At 31.0% G+C, this 12798-nt stretch overlaps 2 protein-coding genes across 2 annotated transcripts; both read left to right on the top strand.

Moving 5' to 3' along the window:
• The first annotated feature begins 3989 nt into the window (after positions 1–3989).
• LOC109152204 (cinnamoyl-CoA reductase 1-like) lies at positions 3990–5067 on the top strand. The gene is made up of 3 exons (XM_019299794.1): positions 3990–4150; positions 4684–4870; positions 4947–5067. Exons 2-3 carry the CDS (start codon positions 4695–4697, stop codon positions 5065–5067), a joined length of 297 nt encoding a protein of 98 aa, XP_019155339.1. The 5' UTR covers positions 3990–4150; positions 4684–4694.
• A 4625-nt stretch (positions 5068–9692) lies between these two features.
• On the top strand, positions 9693–10019 carry LOC109152197 (agamous-like MADS-box protein AGL92). Its single transcript, XM_019299784.1, has one exon. It carries the CDS (start codon positions 9693–9695, stop codon positions 10017–10019), a length of 327 nt encoding a protein of 108 aa, XP_019155329.1.
• Positions 10020–12798: the final 2779 nt, after the last annotated feature.

Raw genomic sequence — 12798 nt, 5'->3', positions numbered from 1 at the left:
ACTAAAATAAAAATAATATGAACCATTAATTTTAAGAAACAATAGTATAATATGTACCATTCATTTTAAGAAACAATAGGACCGACATTTTTTGTTCCAGTTAAGGGCCTAACATTATTGGCTCTTATTAAAATTGTAGATATATATATATATATATATATATATATATATATATATATATATATATATATATATATATATAACTTAACAGAAAAAACGAACATAAATAAAGGGTATAATATCCATTTACACGTATTATGTTTTTAGATTAGATGTGTATATGTCCCTTGTATATACATAGTTAACTTATAAATACTAAATTTACATAAATTTAATCAAATGATGAATTAGTTTAGATGATAAAATATTTAGTTTTTCCCTAAATGTTAGGGGTTCAAATCCTACAACATTAATTTATAGTGAGATTAATTCTAATTGAATTTTTATTCGAGCTATTTTATCTAATTAATTTTATTTCATATTTGTGGAATTTTTATTTGTAAAAATGTGTTAATATTAATAGTGATATGGTGTTTTATAATAGGTTTTCTATTCAAATGATTTTATCTAATTAATGATATTTCATATTTTGTTTTGAATAATTTTTTTATCTCATTATGTATTTTTATTTTTCATCCTAATTAACAACATTTATGACTTGGCCTCTAAGTAATTTATTTGCAAAATATCTCATTGGATTTTAATCTTTCGCCCCTACTTGCGAAGATTTCTAGATCCGCCTCTGGTTTTACCAGGGACCAAGGTCCACCTTGCATTATGGACCCTAGTCTAAAATTATGTGCCTACAGTTAACATAGGAAAATTTTATTGTAGACCATGGTCCATATAGCAGGAAGCAATACAATGTCGTTTGAAGTAATTTTAAGAAAAAAAATGTTACCATTAAGTATGGCAGACGGCGTCAGCACAATACCATTCATGTAGTATCATCTTTGTTGTGATCTTCTACTCGGCTTCTCTAAAGTCTAATCCTTGTTTTTTTCTTAGCCTATCCCATATTTGTTCCATCAAGTGTATTCTCACAGTTATATTGACTTTGGATCAATTAACATATAGAAGCAATCAAAGTTCTACAATTAATGCGTTTGATGTGAATTCACTAATTGTTATTGATCACAGTTCATCAATTCTAGGTTTTTGATTCATTTATTGTATTGTTTCAAGGATTTTACATGTTTGATATTGGTGATTGTATTATTCTACTTATTTTTTAGATTGGAGTTTTTGTTGTTGCAGTTTATAATAATCATCTTGTTGCATTTGGAGTGAGTTTTCATATTACAATGGATGTTACTTCTCCAATTTTTATTGATGATAATTCTTCAATTTCAGGTTTTATGTTTAGTTTTGCATTCAGTTAATTCAAATACTACATCTGTTACACAAACATGCTATTCAGTTTCATTTTCAACACACAGTAGTTTTATTCTAGTAACTGATACGCAACAAAGGAAAGAAATAATTGGTGGTTTAATTAGGGGATGGTCTACAAGGAATGAATATATGTAATTAGAGGATAATTGACTAAATATTAGTATAAGGAAATTATGTATATTAGAATATATCATTACCTTGTATAGTTAGAATAATTGTAGTAACTTAATTATTATATGTGTTAGTAATTTAGTATAAATAGGTCCATTGTATATGAATACGGGGAACCATTCAGAGGAAATATATTGTTATTCTACTATTCTAGTCTATTCTTCTTGGAGCCCACACACGCTCGAAGTGTGAAATTGGAGTTTGCCGTGACTCGAATACGGTTAGGAGCCAGAAGTCTGCTCGAAAGGTTTCTTCAGTTGCGTACTAAATTTGAGTACGTAACATTGGTGCTTTCATTGAGAGTATTGGTGAGAGTATCTCATATCCTTTTGTTATTTTATTTTATTTTTTGTTTTTATCTCATTTTTTATAGCACCCCTTTGAAAATTCAAAAAAAAAAAAAAAAAAAAAAAAAGATCTCAAAAAAAAAAAAAAAAAAAAACGAGAGAAAAGAAAAAAATACAAAAAAAAAAAAGTAGAGAATTATTTTTTATGAAAAATATTACTCACCGGTGCTTATTGGTTTCTGTACACCATGTATGGTATTCAATTGATGATTTTGTATTGTATTCGATCTTTTCTACAAATGGATCTGTACAATATATTCATATTTTGAAGGATGAAAGTTACACCTTCCAAGCTTTGGTATGGTTTGATTCTGTCTTAGATGCATTCATGGCCAAACAAGCTCTTCATGGCCAAAATATTTACGATAACTGTTGTGTCTTAGACATTAAATATCCTAATTTGGAGCTGTTGATGGCTGTGTGTGGAGAATTACAGACGGACCAAGATGATACTTTGGAATGCCACACTCCTAATTATTCTAATCCAATTTCTCAAGAAGAACCAAGTAACCCAGAGTCTAAAGAATCATCAATAGCAGCAGATCTCCCAACCACTCATGATGAAAGCAACATTCACAATTTCAACAACTTAGAGTCTCTTGAGGATTATCTTGAGACAAGACTTGTGAGTCCTACTACCTTAGACTTGGAACTCAACATTGGAGAGCAAGAGATATTTTTAGACGGTGCAAGTCAAAAGGGGAGGAGACCATTTATGTGTCACGATCAAGCTCGTGAACCATTTCAATTTATTTTGCCAACTAGCCCCCATCCAAAGTTGCATGGACTGCTTCAACAAATATGTGTTTATTCTATTCCTCTCTACACCTTGAGGACAAGGTGTTTTTTGAAGGGGTGGAGAGTGATACGCAACAAAGGAAAGAAATAATTGGTGGTTTAATTAGGGGATGGTCTACAAGGAATGAATATATGTAATTAGAGGATAATTGACTAAATATTAGTATAAGGAAATTATGTATATTAGAATATATCATTACCTTGTATAGTTAGAATAATTGTAGTAACTTAATTATTATATGTGTTAGTAATTTAGTATAAATAGGTCCATTGTATATGAATACGGGGAACCATTCAGAGGAAATATATTGTTATTCTACTATTCTAGTCTATTCTTCTTGGAGCCCACACACGCTCGAAGTGTGAAATTGGAGTTTGCCGTGACTCGAATACGGTTAGGAGCCAGAAGTCTGCTCGAAAGGTTTCTTCAGTTGCGTACTAAATTTGAGTACGTAACAGTAACACTGAAGTATCATTTAAACTACACTTCAATTTTATTTGATAATATATGGTATATTGTATGAGCTCTATTTTAAGTTTCATTTTAAACACACATTAGTTTCATTTTATCAACACTACAATATCATTTTAGTTAAACTTTAGGTTTATTCAACAATATACATTATTATATGAGCTGTGTTTTTTAGCTTGGAGTTTTTGTTGTTGTAGTTGATGATAATCCTCGGATTACAGTTGATGCTACTTCTCCAATTGTTATTGATGAGAATTCTTCTATTTTAGGTTTTATGTTTATTTGTGTTTTCAGTTAATTCAAATACTGCATTTGTAATACAATAATGATATTCAGTTTCATTTTCAATACATAGTTTCATTCTAGCAACACCGTAGTATCATTTCAACTACAATTATTTTACTTTTACTGCTTCGATCTGCTTCCACATTATGAATCATCCAAGTAAACCATGTTGAATTCTAGTGTGCTCGAGGCCTTTTATAAAACCAGTTCGAGTGGTGTGATTTTGAACTTCAATATATGGCTGATACTCATGTGGATTCACAGAAATGATAAGGGTAACCAAACCAGTTTATTTGTGTTTCTTATTCTCCTATTTTGTTTATGTCAAGAGTTTCTTCAAGAAGTTTACTTTTTTGTTAGAGTTTTCTTTCTTTATGTAAGTAGAGAAGGGTGAATAAGTCGCTTATCACAGTGCAATCTTCAAAATATCATTTTTACAGAGATTTTGTTTCCTTAATCCCTTACTCAGAAGAGTGGCACATTCAAAGTGATTTTAATTGAATCTGTTCCATACCGCAATGGTATGCACTTTCCAAGACCTTGGCAGAGGAAGTTGCACAGAGATTCACAAAAGAGAATGGGATTGAATTGGTGACACTGCATCCAGGGTTAGTCATTGGTCCTATCTTGCATCCAACTCTTAGTTTCTCATCGGATGCAATTTTTAACATTATAAAAGAAGGTATGTAAGGGCATGTTTAATTCAGGAAACTGTTCCCTGTTTTCTATTTTTGAATTTGGATAATGTGAATAATTTCTAACTTTAAGCGTAAGCAAATAACTTACGTTTATATAAGTAAATGCGAGTATGAATGATAGAAGATGGTGATAAGTAAAATATAGTGATAAGTAAAAGAATATGATAACGAAGGTAATCATAGTAATAATAAATGTGTAAGCAGATATTGGTGAGAATGTGGTTATAGTGATATAACCAAATAAATGATAGATGATTATGTTTTCCCATTTCGAAAACAGTTTTTAAAAGTTCTCAAGTTTTCTAAAAAACTAGAGAATGTTTTCAGTTTTTGAAATGGAAAACTATGCTAGTAAATATGTTTTCTGTTTTCTATTATCCATTTCTCCAATTTTCTGAAACTCACCCGTTAGTAAACGGGCCCTAAGTTTTTCTCCGAGTAACAGGGGTTATGTTCGACATGTCTTGTTTTTCAAGCATTCTATCTAAACAATAGCATTGACTATAATCTGTTATAGGAAAGGAAGCAATGGCTAACGGAATATATAGGTTGGTTGATGTTAGAGATGTCGCACTTGCACATATCAAAGCATTTGAGAATCCTTCGGCTAGCAGGAGATACTGTTTGGTTGAGGTAGTAGCGTACTCTTATGTGGCTCTCAACATTGTACACAAGCTTTTCCCTTCTCTTCGGATTCCTGACAAGTAAGTTGCATTATAGATTTAGAATGTGTCGTAAAAGTTGTTTTCTTCTAACTTGAAGATGTTGTTTGGAATTCAGAGGAAAACAGGAGTTGCCTTTCGTCGCACCCTATCAAGTCTCCTGGGAAAGGGCGGAAGCATTGGGCGTTAGTTTCACGCCCCTCCGAAATCACCCTCAAAGACACTGTGGAAAGTTTTAGGAAACATAACCTCCTCAGCTTCTAAATCTTAAATTCTTCCACAGGAATCTCTGGGAGGCATTCAAGTGAGTAGTTAATGTGCAATGAACCAACATATATGGCTTGGCACAATTTATCAGAGGCAGAATCCTCATTCAAAGTTTATGTTTTCTGAAGCCCAAAATATAGCATGCAGAAGCACGCATATAATGCCATAATGGTGGAGAATGACAGCTAGGGTATAACTTCACAAATTCTAACCACACAAAAAGAGTAAACTACTATATGATACACTTCATTTAACTTAACCTTCGTTAGTGTAAAATGATAATGGAAGGAAAAAGTGTCAAATTGGTACTATAATCTAACAAATAGTGTAATTAAGTATTTAGCTTAACTGAAAAAAGTCCCAATGAAGTCTTTTAAACTGAACAAATAGTGCAATTAAGTTTCCAATCATTACCTATTCAATGAGTTGCAGTTGATATGGTACCAAGCTAACATGTAGCATCATATATGTTTACATGGATCCTATGTATACAATTATTTTTATTCTTTATTTTAACATTTTTTTAAGAAAAAATTACATTTTTTATAATTTTTAATTTAAAATAAAAATTTATTTATTTATTTATTTATTTATTTATTTTAATTTTTTAAGGGATAAGGGTTAAATAGACCCTTGAACTATTGATGAAAGTGCAATTAGCCCCTTCAACTACAAAAAGTTCCAATTAGGCACCTAAACTTTTGAAAAAAATGCAATTAGACCTTTTTACAAGTTGCCATAATGAGTTAAAATTAGCTGACTTAGCATCCACATATATCCTAAAAGCTGACATTTAATATATTTAAATAATTAAAAATAATTTTTTTAAAGTTGGACAACCCTAAATCGAAGGCTTTATAGAATCCTTTTCGAATCGCTCCTTCTCTGTTCCATATCCGAGCTTCCACTTCTCATCGTAGGTGAAGAAGGCAAGATCGTTGTTGTTCTTCGAGTGTCTCTAAAGCATCTGTTAGTATCCTTGAAATCAAGAGCTTATTAAAAAACAAAAACAAAAAAAAAAAAAAAAAAAAACCAAAAAAAAAAAAAAAGAGCTGCCATGGTTGCTTTGTTTTTTGTTTTTTAATATAATAAACGCTGCCATGACAGCTGAAAAGAATTGAAAATGTCGTAGCTTCGGCTACTTTACTATAGGCTTGACAGAAGAAAGAAGAATAAGATATCAATGACGTGTACGAGACACTGCCTTAAAAGCAATTTGCCGGAGACTGTGTAGTCTTTGATTTCGATTGCTTTCGACTGGCTAACACAGATATGCTGCAATTAAAGTAGCACAACTAAATCACAGTCGAACCTGACTCGAATTGTTCAAACAGAAGAGAAAAGAGAATAGAAGATAGCGAGACTCGAATTGTTCAAACAAAAGAGAAGAAGAGAAGAGAACAACTAAATCGCAGTCGAACCTGACTCGAATTGTTCAAACAAAAGAGAAAAGAGAATAGAAGATGGCGAGACTCGAATTGTTCAAACAAAAGAGAAGAAGAGAAGATGGTGATTGAAGGTGTGTTTTAAAGCTCAGGTGAAACAAGTATTTATAGTCTCAGAAATAACTGCTTCCCATAAATTCCCCAAAAAAAAAAGGCGTAACAAACTAACAATTAGCATAGTAGTAGGCCACAATTACGTGGGATAGCAGTGCCGACACACGCATGGGGTTCCCCTTTCCTTTCCCTCCATAATATTTCAAATGCTTAAAATGGGTTGTTGTTAAAAAGGAGGGAAAAGGTTTCTAGTGAAAGCAATGTGGGACACAAGGAATGAGAGAAACTACTTTTACACCTTATTGAATTTAATATCTAACAATCTCTCACACATTTAAACAGGTGTAGAAGGAAGAAATGTCTGAGCGAGATGTGAGAGGTGATTATCGTAGAGTTAAATATATAATGTTGGAAATAATAAAGGAAAAAATTATCATTATTATGATAAACCCAAACAAGTAATAAATAACTTAAATAGATTAGATAAAAAGATAGAAGAACTTGAAAATGAAGTTGTAGAAAAAAAAATAAGAATTACTAACAAATATGTGTACTTACCTTGTGCTCAGATGGCATGTAGTGACTTTTCCATATGTGAGATCATGAGATCAAGCTTTAGTGGAGGTGGTATGGACTCTTTGTGTTTTAATAGGTAATAAAATTAAACAAAGATACCTTAGTAGAACTGAAAAATATCATTAAATTATTAATGGAATAGATAGTAATAATTCTGAAGAATTACTTCAAAAACTAAAAGAATATGAAATGGTAATTAAAAATTTAGAAACCTTACAATATAAGTCTTAACATATTTATTTACTTAATTGCCTATTTTCAAGAATTTCATATAACCCTATGCAATTGAGCCTCATTTGCATCTCCAAACTGATTTTTTAAAAAAAAAAAATATATATATTTGAATATCATCCGATAATGCAACTGCACTCCTCAAAGTGTTATTTAGAAGACTATATGCAAAGTGTTAATCTTTGGGTAGTATTCCATACAATTGTGGTGACTATATGCAAAGTGTTAATCCTTAGATTGTATTCTAGACAACTATGGTGTAGTGGTGGGTGAGTCAGTGAGACAGACAACAACAACATAGTTCTCCAAACGTGGGACTCTTTGGACTGCTGGTTGCAAGGATCTCCGTCCTCAACAATCCTCTATAGCTTCATTAGATTGGATACTTACCTTGTGAGGTATATCGCATATTGGGTAGAGATTTTATTATCTTTACCGTCAATTTGACTTGATGTCGAAATAGCTAGTGAATTAAGATTTTTGTATATCGTCAATGAATCCAAAAGAAAAGCATCCTACAGAAAAAGAAAGAGGGGAATGTTCAACAAGCTTGATGAGCTCTCCGTCCTTTGTGGTGTAAATGCTGCTTATTTAAATCAAGCGCTTATTTTTATTTAAAAAAAAAAAACAAAAAAAATCTTCTTTAATAAATAAATAAATAAATGCTGCCATGGCAGTTTTTTTTTTTTTTAATATAATATAAATGCTGCCATGGCATCTTCTTCTTTTTGTTACGAAAATAATTGAAAATGTCGTAGCTTCGGCTACTTTACTATAGGCTGGACAAAAATCCTATAATGTTAAGAATCACATCATCAATATAAAGTCAGAATAACGTCTACATAAGATTTTACAACACTCCCCTTGGACATTATTTTGCCATAATCATGGCTCGTTAAAAACTCACTAGAAAAAATCTTGTGGGGAAAATTTGGTCGAGAAAAGAGTACATGATATATGAGTAACCATGAGTTACATTAGTTGTCTCATTAAAAACCTTATACTAAGAAAACTCATTGGGAAAAAAACTTAGTTAAGGGGAAAAAAGTACAACCATTAGCCTTCAAGGCATAATCGGCATAATCTTCAGGATTTTGGGGTTTGTCTACTTAAGTAATTATTTGCAACTTTTCCACATTTACATTACTAAATCATACTCATGCCTCATTAAAAACCTCACTAGAAAACCCAGTGGGAAAAAACTACTTGAGGAAAAGAGTGCATGATGTATGTGTATTCTTGTTTTATATTAGCTGCCTCATTAAAAACCATAGGTAAAAGGAAAAACCCCGTGGGAAAAAGAGTGCATGATGTATGTGTAGTCTTTAATTTTGGTTGCTTTCAACTGGCTAACACAGATATGCTGCGATTAAAGTAACACAACTAAATCGCAGTCAAACCTGACTCGAATTGTTCAAACAGAAGAGAAGAAGATAAGAGAAGATGGCGAGACTCAAATTGTTCAAATAGAACAGAAGAAGAGAAGAGAAGATGGCAAGACTCAAATTGTTCAAACAGAAGAGAAGAAGAGAAGAGAAAATGGCGATTGAATGTGTGTTTTAGAGCTTAGGTGAAGCAGGTATTTATAGTCTCAGAAATAACTGCTCCCCCACTTCCAACCACATAAATTCCCCAGTAATAACTCCCAGTAATAAAATTAAACAAAGATACCTGAGTATAAATTCAAAAACTAAAACAATATGAAATAGTAATTAAAAATTTAGAAACCTTACAATATAGAGTCTTAAAATATTTATTTACTTAATTTCCTATTATCAAGAATTTCATATAATCCTATGAAATATAACCCTATGCAGTTGAGCCTCATTTGCATCTCCAAACTGATTTTTTTTTTTTTTTAAAAAAATTGAATACCATCCGATAATGCAACTCCACTCCTCAAAGTGTTATTGAGAAGACTATATGCAAAGTGTTAATCTTTGTATTGTATTCCATACAAATGTGGTGACTATATGCAAAGTGTTAATCTTTGGATTGTATTCCATACAACTATAGTGTAGTGGTGGGTGAGTCAGTGAGACAGACAACAACAACATAGTTCTCCAAACGTGAGACTCTTTGGACTGCTGGTTGCAAGGATCTCTGTCCTCAACAATCCTCTATAGCTTCATTAGATTGGGTACTTACCTTGTGAGGTATATCGCACATTGGGTAGAGATTGTATTCTCTTTACCGTAAATTTGACTTGTTGTTGAGATAGTGGATTAAGATTTTCGTATATCGTCAATGAATCCAAAAGAAAAGCATCCTACAGAAAATGAAAGAGGGGAATGTTCAACAAGCTTGATGAGCTAACCGTCCTTTGTAGTGTAGATGCTGCTATAATAGTGTACAACTCTTTTGAATTAGGGCTAGATGTATGGGCATCTGTTGAAGAGGTTCAACAGAGAATTGCTAATTTCATGAACTTGCCGGATGTGCAACAAACTCGAACAATGATGAACCAGGAAAGCTTTGTTTTGGGGAGGATTAAAAAGTTGAGCATTAAGCTCCTAAAAGTAAAGAAAGACAACAGGGAGAAGGAGATGAATGCGTTGATGCATCAAATCTTTATTGGAGAGCGAACAATTGAATCCTCCCCAAAGATCAATTGTTAACTCTCCAGTAAAGATTCGATGCATCAACGCATTCATCTCCCTCTCCCTGTTGTCTTTCTTCACTTTTAGGAGTTTAATGCTCAACTTTTGAATCCTCCCCAAAACAAAGCTTTCCTGACTCATCACTCTTCAAGTTTGTTGCACATCTGGCGAGTTCATGAATCTAGCAATTCTTTGTTGAACCTCTTCAACAGATGGCCATACAATTGGCCCTAACTCAAAAGAGTTATACATTACTATAGCAGCATCAACACCACAAAGGACGGTGAGCTCATCAAGCGTCTTGAACATCCCCCTCTTTCCCGTAGGATGCTTTTCTTTTGGATCATTGACGATATACGACAATCTTAATCTTTTCCTAGCCATTGTTGGAATTTGGAAATGAGAGTATATGTAGAAATACACAAGAATTGTGTTTTTATTTTTCTTGTTCTTGTGTTGACAATTATGCGGAGATGAAATGATTTATATAGGTAACATATATGTGTGGAAAATTGGATAAATTTTGGATTGATGACTTAGAATATATTTTCTTTTAAAGTAATGGTACACACTGTCACAAAAAGTTTGTGTTAATATTTATTATATAAATTATTATTTTTATTTTAGTGATTTTTTTTCTATGTAAGTATTAAGCGAATTCTATATTAAGCATATGATGCAATGTTCTCTGCTTAAATTTACTTTTTAATATTACCATCTTGACATGGAACTAATTATTTGTATTTGGTTAGTAAATGTATTCCTTTTATAGAATAAATAATAAAAAATAACAAATATAAAAGATTCAAATTGTAATTATACTAATATTTAAGTAATTATTATCTTAATTAACATAATAATTATCTGTGTAATTAATTTATTAATTAAACTCATTCATTTTAATATATTAGTTGTTTTAATGTTATATTGTGCAATCTATTTAATATTAAACTCATTCTATTTTATACGAATTGGAGTAGTGACGGAATAATATTGTTGAATAAGAATATGAATTTTAATATTATTTTATTGTATTACGAATATGAATTTTAATATAGAATTGTGGTATGTATAGCAAAGTATGAAACAATATATTCTATTAGGAATCGTATTACACTATTTTACAATATTACGCAAACCTTAATTGTATAGGACTGTTTTGGGCGGTAAATTAAAATGGGGTATTAATAGCTATTATTGAATATGAATATTATTTCTTAATAAGTACTATTATTACCTAATTGACTGGTGATTATTATTTCTTAATAAGTATTACTGATTATTATATAAAAGGACACGAAAATTACTTAATAAGTATTACGTATTATTATTTCTTTTCTATTATTTAGGCAGAAGTGTTTGGACGGGAATGCAATAAAGGAGAATTTAGTTTTTAATAATAGTATAGATTATTATTTCCTAATTGACTGATTATTATTATTCCTTAATAAGTATTACTGATTATTATCGAAATGAGGAAAATGGAGAAAGATCCCTAATTGGCTGAAAATTGAAAACGAAAATATTGCTGATTATTATTCCTTAATATGTATTACTAATTATTATTCATTTTCTAATGATTGATTATTATTCCTTAATAAATATTATTATTCCCTAATTGGCTGATTATTATTATTCCTTAATAAGTTTAGATAAGCGAAAACGACACTTTTTCCCCTTGAATTATATGTTAATAGCACATTTTCACCCTGAATTATTTATGTACTCACATTAGCCCCTTTAATTATTCTAAAAGTGACGATTTTTTCCCTAATATATTAAATGGACATTTCTACCCTTAAAACAAACATTTTATTTATTTTTCTTCTCCAACAAATTATTGCTTATACGTACGGATGACCACAGTTCGGTTCGAATTAAACCGGACACTATAGCAATCGAATCAAAAGTTTCCGGTTATGATTTAGAACCAGAAATCATTATTTGGGTTTCAATTTAATAAAATCATGAACCGAAATAATTGGATCCTGAACCGTGAACAGCTGGTTCAAATGGGAAAAACTACTAGCATTAGCTTAAAATTAGAATTACAAAACTTACAAATAGTGTATGTTCTTTTTCGAATTTACTATGATTCTCACATATAAGTATATATGACCGCAATTTGATTTTGATTTTGAACCGCTGATTCATGGTTCCAAATCCAGTTGGAACTGTTGGGTCAAACTTTCTTTTAAAATTATTTTTTATTTTTAAAATAGTTTTAATTTAACAATTAATGTAATTTATTTTTTCGGTTCGGACCATGTACCGTCCGTTCTAGTTTGCAATTTTAATAAACTCTAAATATCGAGTTCCAATTCTAAATTATAATCGAAACCTTTCGATTTGGTTGGTATAGTGTCTGTTCGGTTTGAACTAAATTACTACCATAATTTGTTGGAGAAAAAAATTAAATGAAATATTTATTTTACGGATAAATATGTCCATTTAACATATTAGGGGGGAAAAGTACCACTTGAATAACTAAGAGGGGAAAAGTGCTATAAGTATATAACATAGGGGGAAAAAGTGCCATTTTTCCTTTAGATAATATGAAATTATAAACAAATCTAATATATTATTTGAAGATTCTCAAATATAATTAGTAGAATTGTATTAGGGATAGGAAAGTATACGTGTTGTAATTTTAATCTAAATTATTAATAATCGATTCTTTTCATTTTATTCGCAAAATCTTCCTTATATTCATTAGATTAATAGTAAAATAATGCCCTGTAATTTTAATCTAAATTATTAAACACCTCCCCCCCCCCCCCCCCCCCCCATGGTTTTT

This window comes from Ipomoea nil, unplaced genomic scaffold, assembly GCF_001879475.1.
Source record: "Ipomoea nil cultivar Tokyo-kokei standard unplaced genomic scaffold, Asagao_1.1 scaffold0268, whole genome shotgun sequence".
Taxonomy (NCBI): Eukaryota; Viridiplantae; Streptophyta; class Magnoliopsida; order Solanales; family Convolvulaceae; genus Ipomoea; species Ipomoea nil.
This window is presented reverse-complemented; position numbering and strand designations above follow the sequence as displayed.